This window comes from Balaenoptera ricei, chromosome 8 (genome assembly GCF_028023285.1).
Source record: "Balaenoptera ricei isolate mBalRic1 chromosome 8, mBalRic1.hap2, whole genome shotgun sequence".
Taxonomy (NCBI): Eukaryota; Metazoa; Chordata; class Mammalia; order Artiodactyla; family Balaenopteridae; genus Balaenoptera; species Balaenoptera ricei.
The window spans coordinates 110,797,435-110,811,221 of NC_082646.1; the positions used below are offsets into that span (position 1 = coordinate 110,797,435).

The 13,787-nt window shown below is 54.4% G+C and overlaps 1 protein-coding gene across 8 annotated transcripts in view; it reads left to right on the forward strand.

Annotated features, from left to right (window-relative positions):
- ANO1 (anoctamin 1) overlaps positions 1–13,787 on the forward strand; it is a 163,463-nt gene that overhangs the window by 63,277 nt on the left and 86,399 nt on the right. For 6 of the 8 annotated variants that reach the window (XM_059932260.1, XM_059932261.1, XM_059932263.1 and 3 more), the window contains exon 2: positions 9,971–10,143. In XM_059932260.1, coding sequence (XP_059788243.1) covers positions 9,971–10,143 — 173 coding nt within the window. Of the gene's footprint in view, positions 1–9,313; positions 9,591–9,815; positions 9,836–9,970; positions 10,144–13,787 lie in introns of those variants that run through there. The other 2 variants (XM_059932264.1, XM_059932267.1) reach the window with 2 other exon arrangements.

Genomic DNA, 13,787 nt, shown 5'->3' on the forward strand with positions numbered 1-13,787 from the left:
AGGGGTCCCCGAGGCACAGCCTCACTGCGGTCCAGAGGGAGGAGGCGCCCACACCCCCCAGACCAGCTCAGCCTGGGTTGGTCCCTTCTCCTGCCCCCCTCAACTCCCCCCCTGCAGGGGAGACCTTGCTCTTGAAAAGGAAGCACCAGCGCACATCCTTAGAAATCCTTTTATTTGCATAGAAACAGAGTCTGGTTGTCAAATCCTTTCCAAGGTCTCTCTCTCCTGAGTGGCTATGAATGTCCCTTTCACGGAGAGGCCACTGTGGCCGCCCATGAAAAATCACCCACCCCACTCTCTGGGGGCGTCCCCCTCCCCTCTCCCCTGCGCCGGCAGCCTTGTAACTTCACGGGGACAGGGCGACAGCACTACTGGGGAAGCTATCTGATGGATGAATCGGCAGTCCCTCGCCCTTCCCCACTGCCCTCCCCTCCAGACAGTACCGTCTCCCCTACCAGACCCCTGGCGCCCTCGCCTGCAGGCCTTTCCCCTGCCTGGAGCAGCTGTCCCCTCCTCTTCATCCTCCTGGCTCCCGGTCACCCTTGAGGGCTCGGCTGAGAACCACTCGCTCTGGAGAACCTTCCAGGAGCTTCCGTGATCTTTCTTTCTCGGGCCTCTCCCTGGGTTTTCTGACTTTCCCCGGCAATGTGAGCGCCGTGCGGGCAGGTCTGTCTTTCTGTTTGTGTCTGGGGCTCACAGCTCTGTGGTTGTACACAGTCGGACCTTAGTGAACATGCTGATTGCCCAGTGGAGGGAGAGGAACCCAGCTGCCTGGAGAGCCCAGCCCTGCTCCCTCCCTCCTGCAGCTCAGAGGTCTGATGACGGCTGGTCACTGGGCTCCTGTGGCGGTTGGACCAGTGGCCCCAGGACTCTCCCCAGCGGCCCGAAAATGTTAAGACATTAGCTCCGCCCTCCGGGCTCCTGGGAGAACCCGTTAGTGAAGATTCCGCACCTCCTTTGGCCAAGAGGCAGCTCAAGGGTTGGTTGAGTCAGATTAAAATCGTCCCCTCGTAACAGTGCTTGCTCTGCGTGGTGCTGGAGTCCGCAGACACTGGCGAAGCACACGTTATTCACTCATTCGTGCTTCCGATTAATATTGGGATGGCCAAAAAGTTCATTCGGGTTTTTCCGAAATGTATGGAAAAACACGAACGCACTTTTTGGCCAGCCTAATATTTTTGCAACCTGCTGTGTGCTTTGCTAGGTGCTGAGAACACAGCCGAGAAAGGCGATACCTGAGCGGGAACCCCAGGGAGAAAGTTAACTCCTGTGAAGCCATTAACAAGTGTCTGGCCATGGAGAGGGGATCCCGGCCCTCATTCAAGGAAAAACAGTCCCCTGCTGGGGTCCCCAAAGTCAACAGGCCGTGATGGGAGAAGGAAGGGTCCCTGCCCCCCGGCCCCTCCCTTGTCAGCTGCTCCCAAATGTCACTGGCGCCGCAGAGGCCCGTCCAGAACCACGCCGGGGTCGCAGCCGACAGCGATGTGCCCGCGTGCTTCCTCAGGCTGGAGGGCCGGGCTGGTTCGGTCCCCCCCCCCCATAACAAGGCATCCTCCCCTACACGCTTTGCCCTACGAGACGATTGACATGCCTCTGCTCACACGGGCCAGGATCCACCTCAGGGCACCATGCTTCTCCCTTGCTCTCCTTCTCCAGGAAGGAACTGGGGACACCGACATCCTCCCTGACAAAGGACAGGATGCTCTTTCTCTTCCGGAAGGAGCCGGGAGTGAGTTCTACAGGGAGGTGAGGGGTCTGGGGCTGAGGTCAGAGGTCAGCCTCTTGCCAAATGGGGCGGAAAGCAGGAAGGGGGGGGTGGTTACGAAGATCTCAAGGCGCTTGCCCTGAGAATCGAGTTGTAGACTAAAACATGAATTAATTAAAAATTTCTCCTCCAAGGGACTCTCTTGCCACGTAGGGGTGGATGGAAGGGGCAGGGAAAAAAAAAAAAAAAAAAAGAAGACATTGGGTTTTCCAGAAAGCCTGATTTCAGATGTAATAATTCTCACACAAGAAGCAGGGAAGGTGACTCAGGCACTGCTTTGGGAAGTGATGGTGTCAGGTGCAGGCGTGCGGGCACCACAAAGGGGGCGGCCCTGGGCCCTCCAACATCTGCAGGATCACAGATTGTGGAGGATCTGGGCCGTGGTCGTGGTGAGCTTCTGGGGAGATTCCAGGACCACAAATTGTATAAGCGTGAGGGAGACGGTCATATACTTTGGGCCCATTTTTAACCCTTTAGGGATCAGGTGGTGTGTGTGTGTGTGTGTGTGTGTGTGTGTGTGTGTGTGTGTGTACTTACTAACTCTACAGGACACGCACTTTGGGGTTTTGTCTCCATAAGCAAAGGGATGGAAGGGGCTGAGTTAATTCCTTGTGGGTTATTAATGCCTTCTCAAAGTCAGACGCCGTTCTAGCTCACAGAGTCTCCTCTCTCTCTCACCCTCTCCCCTCCTCCCAACATTTTACCTCTTAAGAGAAAATGCTTTGGGGCCCAAACTCACTGAATCGTTGGCTCAATTCTGTACCTTTGTCTTCGTCTCGGTGGCTTACTTCTGGTGTCATTTTCAGGCACGGAAATCTGGAGTCACTGAATGAATCATGACAAAATAGCCTGGAGCTGACATTCTAGCCAAGGGAGGGGGTGGGGCGGACAAGAAACGAGACAATGAAGGGAATTATGCAGTGGATGAGGGGTGGGGTGAAATCTGCAGAGATGGACAGGGTGTTGGGGGGGAGGTAACAAGAGAGTGAGTGGATGAGTGAATGAATGAATGAATGTGAGAGTGAATGAATAAGTAAATGAATGAATGAATGAGTGAATGACTGAGTGGGTAAATCATGGGTGAGTGAATGAATGATGGGTGAGTGAATGAATGAATGACTGTGTGAGTGAATGAATAAGTGAATGAATGACTGAGTGGGTAAATCATGGGTGAGTGAATGAATGACCCCCACCACCACCCCAGGCAGTGCTATCAGAAGAGCCTGGGGCCAAGAGTCCTCCAGGCAGGCAGCTGGGTAAGATGCCCCACCCCATGCACTGGGCTGGCGTCTCAGACAGCATCCGCTCCTGTGCTCCATGGTGGGGCAGACAGCCCACGTTTGCTGAACCTAACACTTAGCATGGGGACCCTTGGAAGATGCCCTCAGGTGGACCAGGTGGCCACCCTCTGGGTCTCCAAATAGAGAGCTCTCTCACCTCCTCCACTCAAAAGCCGCTGTGACCAGCTGTGTAATCATATAAGCTTTGTAATTAAAGACTAAACTTTGTCAAAATATTTTAGGAACGTGTCTCCGATTGGCCCTAAGCAAAGGTGGTTTTCTCTAAATTGGTGCTGTACAGATAAAAATCCGATAAACTGGCCATTTTCCCTCAAACAGTAAAAAGGGTACCATGTAACCCTGCAGGTTATATGGTATGTCAGAGTTTTTAATAATAGTTTCCCTTTTCCTGGTGATAAAACTAATTTGGGTTCAATGCAGAAATCTTAAAAGACACAGAGAAATGTAAAGCAGAAAATAAATGCCATCCGATATAGTTTTCCTAGATAATAAGAAAAGGCTTTGTAGCTAACCTGTTCAGTACCTCACCCCTGACCAAAGGCAGATCTGATCCTTGAAACAGGGCTTGTCTGAATTAAGATGTGCTGTGTACGTATAAAATACACATTAGATTTCAAATTGTTATAGGGCAAAAAGAATGTCAACTAGCTCATCGATAATTTTTTTATTGCTCACGTGTTGAAAAGATAACATTTTCTAGAATAAGCTACATAAAATACTTTATCAATTTCCCTTGATGATTTTTTTTCTTGTAATGTGGCTATTTCAGCATCGCAAATTACCAGTGGCTCACATCACGTTCCTATTGGACAGGGCTGTTCCGTAGGGCCCAAGAACCCACTCCTTTAGTACACCAGAAAGTTCCATCGGAGGATGAGGTCCAGGGTCCCAAACCTGGAGGAGGCCTGTGGTTCTGACCCGCAGCACCGGGGCAGGGAGAGCCAGTGCCTTGTTGGTGAGACTTCTGGTTCATCAGCTCACTCACGCCTCCCGAAAACTTTGGGTCATTGCTTTGGGCTGGGTGTCCAGCCAGGCAGGCCCCAGAACACAGGATGCAGTGAGCTTGTACCCGAGAGAAGCTTGCAGCCCAGCAGCTTGGCTGCAGGACGGAGACCCAGGACCTAGCAGAGGCCTGACACAAAACAGAAGCTCTGCACTGAATCATACACACCTGAAGGCACAACCACATGAACAGCAAGGTTTCCAGGGAAAGGCCATTCGTGGCCTCACAAAAAACCCAGAAGATCTTTTATTCCAGCCCTGGGGTCTCACAGGAAAGCATCAGGGTCTTCCCATAAAGATACCTAAGCCTGGTCCTCTGTCCAAGGATTTCTGGTTTTGCTTGATCTTTGGGGAAGCTGTGTGAGGTCACACAGAGTGGTCCAAGAGGATCAGCTCTGGAGGGAGACCCAGGTCACCGACCTAGGCTGTGACGTCAGGGTCCAGGCTCCCGCGAGATGGGTCTTTAGGGAAATTAAGGGTTGTGTGTGGCCACTGACCCCAGGACAGCAATAATGCACATGTGATGCACTCCAAAACACACGCATGCGTGCATGGGGAGGATGCAGGCGGTTGGGCTGTGCAGGTGAGAGCGGTTGCTCCTGTTCACACGTTTCAAGGGCGTGGGCCGAGCTCCATCCCAGCTCCGCAGCCTGGGGGCCTCACGCCACCTTCAGCCTGGAGCTCCTGGCTCTTATCTCTCAGAAGCTCTGTGATCTGGAAGGCTCTGCCTGGTGTGGTGTGAGCCCAGACGAAGGCGATCTGTGCGTGGGACTTGGAAATCCTTTGTTCTCTTGGGGAGTGCTGATGAAAGGGAATAGCTACTACTCAGAGCAAGGCAGGCTGAAGCTCTGCTATTCTTTCAAGACCCAAGAAGGAGCGTTAGACCCCTGGGCAGGGCTTTCATTTTGAGAAGCGGTCAGTCAGCACGCTGTGACCGGAGTCTCCACACTCTGCTGGGCAGGGTGGTCCAGAGACCGGCTCGGCTGAATCCTGCATCCCATCCCCGGTGGGCAGGATTTCTGGTGCCCAAGTGTCTGTCATCATGGGAATTAATATCATGATTCCTGTAGGGTCGCTGGGGAGGAGGGAGCAGCCACTGGAGACTCAGTCTGGACTTCCCCCAAGACCTCCAAAGAAAGGACCTTGGCCGGGGGTGGAGGGGTGACATCTGTGTGAATCCACTTGCAAATGGTTGTAATCACTATAAGAATTCGAGTTAATATTGGTAGAGAGCTTAGCACGGTGCTGGCTTGTAGTAAGCACTGCCCCACTGCTTGTTAAATAAATAAACATAAACAGGGAAATCTATATTGTGCCAAAGATGGGACGGGGGTGGGGCGGGTTAAGAGTGGAGAAATAAAGTAGGAGACGTGAGGAAGACGGAGCAGAAATGGGCCTGAGTGCCTGGATGGAGCCAGCAGAACAGAGATGAGTAATGCCAACTGACTCAGGCCAGAAGGGCTTCCAGGAGGAGGTGACGGGCTGGGTTCTAACTTACCCTGGGCATGTTTTGAGAGTTCCTAGGAATTCTCAGAAGGCGGGCCTTGGGTTAACAAAACACATAAAACATCTGAAAACCCTCTGATGGAAACAACACCCATGGAGTCTGTGTGGGTGGGGGAAGTCCCCCAGACAGAGCTGCATGCTTTGGCTACATTCCACAACTCTGGGCTGGCAGTTTCCGTGCCCAAGGAGTCTCCCATCCAGCTGCAGCTTGCAAGCTTCTGCTCAGAGGTCTGATATCATTCGAAGGAAGGAAATGACAGGGGTCCCGTCTCCCACCCACCGTATCTCAGTTACACATTCCCCAGGCACATCTTCCCCGGGCATAATTACACCCTGAGTCACTTTTAGCATGTTAGGTCATATACCTGTGGGGTGTTCGTTTCTTTCCTACAGGGATTGCCCACCAGATACTCGAAGGGGGCGCAGGGCCAGCGGGGGATGGGTGGCCATTGGCGCTCATAATAGCCCTGAGTCATGAGCTGCTCACTTCTTCCACACTCCTCTCCCCACCCAGGCTGCCCGTGAGTCAACGGCATTTATTTAGCACCTCTGAGTGCAGAGATCTGTCCTGGGAAGAAGGCTGCCCCGTGCAGGGGTGGCCAGAACGAGGGACAGAGCAGCCTGGTGTGCCCTGGGCTGTGCCAGCCCCTCCACCAACTGAGAGCAGCCCTGGGGGGGCATCTGTGTATTTTGTAAAAACAAATCATAACTCCCACCTCGTGTATATCTAATAAAAAGCCAAGTACCTCTCCAGGCCTCCATTCCCATCAGAGAAATGGGGGCGGTAAGATCAGCCTCCTGGGTCCTCCTTGCAGCCTGGGAATAGGGTTCTCCACAGGGAGGGGTTTTGCCCCCAGGGGGCACCTGACAATATCTGGTGATGTGTTTGGTTGTCACACTGGGAGGGAGATGGTGCTGCTGGCATCTAGTGGGAGGAAGTCAGGGGTGCTGCTGAGGATGTCACAGGGCGCAGGGCGGCCCCAGGACAAATGACCATCCAGCGCCAGATGTCGACAGAGCCAAGGTGAGGAGCCCCGCCGGAGAGCGCCATATCAGAGAGACCTTTGCGGGAAAAATCCCTGCCCCGGGCTCACTATGGCCTCATTCCACTCGCTGTGCAAAGCTTGATTTGCTCTCCTGGGGAGGCTCAGACCGGTGCCACTGAGCAGGAAGAATGCGAGACGTTCTCTCTTTCTCGTGCACAGTTCTTTCTTTCTCCTGCACAATGCCAAGGAGATGAAACTGACGTTGCAAAGAAAACACCACTGGAAAGGGCCCCCTCCTGAGCCACTTACAAAGGAGGCATTCACCCGGTAGCATGCTCGGCCTCCTCTCCTGCGTCCCTTGTCACTCTGTGCTTGCACTCCTGGTGACTATTAAAATGTCAGCAGAGATGAAAGTGCCTAATGGTGGGTGACATCACAATGACACGAAAAGGCAACACGGTGGCAGAAAAGGGTGAGCCGTGAGGCCCAGAACTTCCCATAATAAAAGGTACCACTTAAACTAATGAGACGGGTTTTTACTAATTCATGAGCGGGGAATTAATCCTGCTGGTGAAATCAGTCCCTTTGGATCTTTAACGGTGAGAATCACTGAGTCAAAAAGAAGAAAATGCAAAATTAATGAAACAGTTTATCTAGAGGATCTGTTTATAAGCAATTAGCGATTCAGAGTAGAGACAGAATCCCAACATGATGGCCCGTGAGACAGTGTAAGGCAGGGAACCCAGGAGGTGAAATCATCACCAGAACAAAAGGGACCCTTTAAAGTCCTTCTAACTTAAGAGATACCTCAGCTAGAAGCATCCCATTCCTCCTTCCTGATTTGGTGGGAATGTTTTTACTACTTGTTGGTCCCTGGAATCCCAAGACCCAAGAACCCCCACCCCCACCCCCCGGCCCAGGCCATAAGTGGCCCGGGGACGGAACTGATCCCAGCTGGCCCATGCTTGCACCTGATCTGTGCAGAGGCCACCCTGCATTTCCCCTCCCCTTGATGAAGCATTTCTACACCGTCCACCTCAGAAGCTTAGGGGAGGGGGCGAGAGGAAGCAGATGCAGGGAGCGGGGCAAAGCAAGGAAATCGACTGCATGTGGCAAAGAAAGTGATGCTTTACAGGCAAGCAGATGTCTTAAACCTGGCTAAGGCATGAATCACAGAAACAAGTGGAGAAACACAGCTTTTGGGGCAAAGCCAGAGGGGGCGCTGTCTCCGGAGGAGGTGGGGAGCTGCCAAGCCTGAAAGACTGTCCCCCACCCTGCAGCCCCCAGAAGGGCTCAGGCACAAAGCCCCCAGGCCCTCCCAGGGTCAGCAGTCAAGTGTCACCAGCCAAACATTTGGAAATGCCAACGTACCTAGAATTGAGGAATTACATCTTTCCTCTTTTCTTCACAGATTATATCTCGTAGACTTCCACAAGACCCTTTGCCACATGAAAATAAATTTAGAAAGATGGTACATTAGGGTTACACAATCTTGGTTGTTTACCAACACGGATAAGAGAATGAAGTTACATAATCTTCTGTGTGTGTGTGTGTGTGTATGTGAGAGAGAGAGAGAGAGAGAGAGAGAGAGAGAGAGAGAGAGATTCTTCCCAGCCCTGAAAACTTGAACTTTTAGGGGCAAGGTCTCCCTGGCGTGGCAGAAACTGTGGAGGACTGTTTCCGGCCTTGGGCAGCCTAGCACACTTCTCCAAACCTACTCTAGCTGTCCAAGGTGCAGATAAAGAGTCCTTTAGGGCCACTCAGCTCCCATTGGCAAGGCCAGCCCAAGGATGGAGTAACCTTCCTGCGTTTCTCCAAGTTCAAGAAATTCATGAACTTGAGCCTAAATGGGGGAGGGAAGAAGGTCGACAATGACAAGATGATAGTTTGTAGTAACAGTGGTGGCCACTGCCCAGCCTCCCCTGTGCCCGGCACTGAGCTGCAGCTTCACACACACTAGATGCTCACGGGAGAAGACGGAGTCTCTGTGAGGCTTAAGGAGCCTCGTCCAAGGTCACAGGGCTGGAAAGTGCCAGAGCGGGAACCCAACCCCATCCCATCTCCCCCACCCCGTCCTGTCTGATCCCAGAATGCATTCTTGAAACCACAGCAGGCTGATGACATCATGGCCTTAGAAGGCAACTTTATAATCATTCTTTAGAATCATTTCTGTAGGCCCTGAATGTTCCTCCGTGGCCATTTGACAAGCAATTATTGAGCATCAACTGTATGAACCCACTGTAAAATGAGGTGGAGTAAAGAAAGTGCTGTAGTCAAGGTACAGGCAGGTTCTTGGGCCTGAGTGATTGGGTGAGGAGCAGTCCAGGATGACTTCTTGGAGGAGGTGGCATTTGGCACACACACTTTGAGGATCTAATGGCATGCAGAGGGACAGAAAAACGGGAGACTTCATTACCACTGGGCAGGGTTGCTAGTGTGGCCCCCGAGGGCTAAACCTCAGCATGGTTGCCCCCAGAGACCTGCATCCCCCTCCTGCAGGGATGGAGGTTTAAAAATGTCCTGAGTGCCAACTGTGTGCCCGAGCCCTGCTAGTCCTGGGATGAGACCATCCAAGTCACCGTCCCTCCCTCAGGGAGGCAGCAGAGCATCATGAAGGAGTGCAGGCAACTCTGCATGAGCTCCCCACCCCCCCCACCCCCCCACCCCCCGCCCACACTTCCTTGGCCTCCGAAGTCCCCAGCCCCCTCTGCAAAAGGAGGACCAGGGTGTGGGGTTAAATGAGATGAACTGTGTCCCAGACTCTGCTCGTGCCTAGGCACAGAGAACTAAACATTCCATAAATGGGGGCTGCGGGCAACCTTAGGGGGCTCCGGGGAGCTGGAGCGGGCATGCAGAAAGCAGGGGAGGCTCCCCCGAGGAGGTGAGAGCTGAGTGACGGCCGGCCGGAGTCAGCCAGCGGGTGGAGCGGGAAGGGGCAGGGAGAGCATTCCTGACTTCAGTCTCAGAAGCGTGTCTCCCCTGCAAGGTGACCCGCAACTGAACTGCGAGGAGCAGAGACTTTTCTGCAAGGTAGGGGCTACTGGACCTTTCCTCCCTGACGTGAAATCCGGGCCACCAAGGGGCGCTTTCCCCGGATAAAAATAAAACTTGGAGGGGCCCGCAGGAATGGAATACTTTCTTCCTGTGTTTAAATTTCTACGGAAAATCTGACCCGCGTGGCCGCCGCCCCGGCCATAAGCGGGCGCACAGCGCGGATTATCTTTCTTGGAGGCAAAGGAAGCCGGCCGGCGTGTGGGCCCCGCGGGACCGGCAGGGTGGGCGCTCCCGCACCGCAGCGCGCGGGGCCGGGGCCGGGGCCGGGCGGCGCGGGCGGCGCGGGCGGCGGGCGGAGCGGGAGGCCCGGCCCCCCGCGAGCCAGCGCGCAGCGAACGCCGCCTGTCCGCTTGCAGAGGCCGCCGGGGCCGTGGATGGGGAGGGCGCGCCGCCCGGCGGTCCTGGCGCACAGGCGGCCGCGATGAGGGTCAACGAGAAGTACTCGACGCTCCCGGCCGCGGACCGCAGCGTCCACATCATCAACATCTGCGCCATCGAGGACATCGGCTACCTGCCGTCCGAGGGCACGGTGAGTGCGGGCGGTCGCGATCCGGCGGGAGGGCCGCGCACCTGCGCCGCGCCCCGGACGGGCGCGACTGGTGGGGGGCGGGGCGCGTCAGGTCCGCGGGGCTCGGGGCGCGTGGGGGGGCGGCCACCGGCCCCATATCCCAGCCCGCAGCCGCTTCGCCCGAGCGGGCCGCTGGGGCCCCGGGTGGGATAGCCGCCTCGCCCCGGGAGGGTGGCAGCCTCCAGGCCCCCCGCGCCGCCACCCTCCGGGGACCGACCTGTACGGGGCGCGGAGTCCCCGGGGCGGCGCGGGGTCCGGCACGGGAGCTCCGCACACCCCGGGCAGCAGGCGGGCGCCGGTCGCTCGAGACTGACTTTCCGCGCTGGTCCCGGTCCCCAGCCCGGCGCTCGCGCCCGACCTGGATGGTAGCCGGGCCGCGTGGGCCAGCGCCTGGCCGACCACGTGGTTGGGTCCCCTGGCTGGGGTCCCCGGTACCCCCACCACTCTCTCTGGGGCGGAACCCAGCGGTCGTAAGGATCCCCGGAGGGCAGAATTCGCCCAAGTGGGTTTTGGCTTAACGCTGGAACGAAGTTTGCCTGAAGGGGGAAGGGCTGAGACCAGCGCCCTCAGCCGGGGAGCCCCGCTGCCGCTAGTTCCGGGGCCACAGAATAGACTCCCCTTTCTCCCCGGTGCCCACACAGCCACTGCCAAAGCCCCTCCCCAGGAGATGCGGAGGCCCCAGCCCCGTGTTTCCCTCTGACCAAGCCCAGGATTGCCCTAGACTGCCTCTCTAGCCTCGGCCGGAGTCCGGCCAGGTATCCAGGGCGGTGCCTGCGGGGTGCGGTCCGGGAAAGGCAGAGACCCTCCGGCCTTGCACCCCCTGGGGTCGTGACTGGGCTCCTGTGGGCTTTGGGGGTGTCCTCTACAGCTGGGCTTGCGCAGAAATGCTGGCAATGTTAGGGACCAGTGTTGGTGGTGACCTTGAAAGTTTAGGGTCATCATTTCAGCGCACACTGTGTGCCTGCTGCGTGCCAGGCCCTGTGGGATCCTGGACACCACCAGAGCGAACGAGCCGGGGAACCCCGCCCAGCTGGGGCTTAAGGAGCAGTGGTGGAAGTTACCCAAGACAGCGACAAGGGACGCTTCCAGAGCGATGGGCCAGCCGCTGTGTGTTAACTCCTTTCACTCTCTCAGTAACCGTATGGGGTAGGTGCTGTTACCACAGATGAAGAAACTGAGGCCAGGAGGGGGCAGATGACTGTCCCATGTCACCCACCAGCTGGGAGGAGAGCTAGGAAGGGCCAAGACACAGAGGCAGGTGACCACGGACAGCCTGTTGGAGGGATGAGCATTCTGAAGGAGAAGGGGCCAGTTATACCCATAATGGGGTGGGGTGGGGCCTTTCACACTAGGAAATCACATATTTGAAGACCCAGAGGTGGGAATGAGGGGGACACCAGTTAGGAGGCATGAGGTAGGGGTGGCAGCTAAGGAAATAGAGAGAAACAGACATTCCAAAGTAGACCAGATTCACCTTGAGAATGAACAGGCTGTGAAATTAAAAATGGAGCCCTTGACAAATGGCCCCTGGGCTCTGGAATTTTAGTTCAGGCACCCATTGTCTATCCCAATCCAGAAATTCTCGGCTCCCCCAAACTCTGGTGAGGGCCACAAAGTCTGCAAAGAGGCAGCTCGGCTCTTATTTCAAGCTTTTCACAGCCCAGAAGCAAGCAGACAAGCCCAGAGGAGACTAGTGACTTATTTTGCACACAACTCTTAACGGTGGGGAGGCTTCAGGTATGACGGGCTTGGAGGGCTGTGAATCAGGAGCACGTGGGCGCAGGAAGGAGGGCTGAGCAGCGTCCCACCAGAGAAATGGCCACAGACAGGCTGGAAGCAGTGGCTTTAGGAGCTGGGGGCCTGTCCGTGCAGGGCAGGCAGTGTGCCAGGGAGAGCCTCCGAGGGCATCCCCGGCACAGCTCAAGCCAGTAATTGTTGCTCAGTCATTACTTTGAGTCGCCCAGCGAAGGTGGCTCTGTGCAGGCAAAAAGGCCAGAGGGCGGGGACTGCATTTCAGAAAGTTCCCAGCCCTTCCCAAACATGCATCGCATACTTGGGGTGTCAACGTCATTTAAATCGGCCATCAGAATACACCCCTCTCAGGCAGGCTGCGGTTTCCAGCCCCTGTCTCTGTGCCTCTCCTCCCTCTGTCATTCCCAAGTTCAAGGGTAAAAGTCATTTCATTGTTTCTGTAAAAAGATGTGTAAGTGATGACTCAAAAGCTAGAGCCCAGGTTGGGTGCAGTTTCATCAAACTTAATTTCATTAAGTTTTCTTTATGTTAATCTTTGAGTGTTTCTACTTTCTTCCTTCAAACTGACGGCTGTCAGTGGCCCGGGATCTGTGTCCCAACAAGCCCAGACACCCCAGGGACAGGCACCCGATGCTGGCATCTGCCTGCCTTCAAGATAAGAGCATCCTCTTTATCTGCTGTTGGCGATGATCTGTTGATAGATCACGGAATTCGCCCAGTAATCATAAATTGATATGCAGTGTGAGTGATTTAATCTAAATTTTTTTGGAATAAAAGTGTTTAAGAGTGATGTTCCCTTCGGAGTTGCAATTCAAAGAGTCCCAAAATGGAAAGAAAGTTTGCAGGTCACCGATTTCATTTTCCCCATGAAATGGAAAAAGTGAATACAGTAGATTCCCTTAGAATGATCGTTGAGACTCTCCCTGACTTGGGCTATTTCACCCAAATGTGTGAATTCCGTTCCTGGAGCTCCAAACTCCAGGTAAGAAGCCAAATTAAAGAACGCACTGGATCCTGGATATTGAGAACAGACTTGTGGTTGCCCAGGGGGAGGGGTTTGGGGAGGGATGGAGTGGGAGGCTGGGGTTAGCAGATCTAAGCTATTATATAGAGGATGGATAAAAAACAGGGTCCTACCGTATAGCACGGGGAACTATATTCAATATCCTATGATAAACCATAATGGAAAAGAATATTTTTAAAAAGAATGTATATATATACATATATATATATATCTGAATCACTTTGCTGTACAGCAGAAATTAACACAACATTGTAAATCAACTATACGTCAATAAAAAATAAATAAAAATAAATAAATAAATAAAAAGAAAGAATGCACTGGGTCCCAGTCTAGCGACCAAGGTGTGGATACAGGGCTCCGTTCTCCTCTTCTGCCCTTTTCTAAGAGTCTGGGGAGGAAGTTTGCAGAGACAGGTAGACTGCCCTCTCGCTGTTTGTGGTATTTGGGTCAGGGCACACCTGCTGTGAAGGGGACTTTTGGCCCCTGACCTCTTCCCACGTAACCTCAGACAGCCATCTTTCTACCTTCCTTGGGACAGCTCGGGGGTTCATCTTCAAAATACGTTCAGTTCTCCCATCACACTTGGTCCTCACGAGAATCCTGTGACCTAAGTTGAGGAGATGTTTTTGTCCCCATCTCGCAGATGGAAAAACTGAGGCTCGGAGCTGGGGGGTGTGGTGTTTAAGCTCTGGTCTGGCTGGGTCTAAGCTTCGATGTCCTTGATCTGGTGGCCCCTACCAGTAGCAGAGTGCAAACCCCACACCTCTGTCATTCATTCCCCCATGCATGCCTTCATTCCAGAACCGTGCGTTCGGTGCCGAGCATTAAA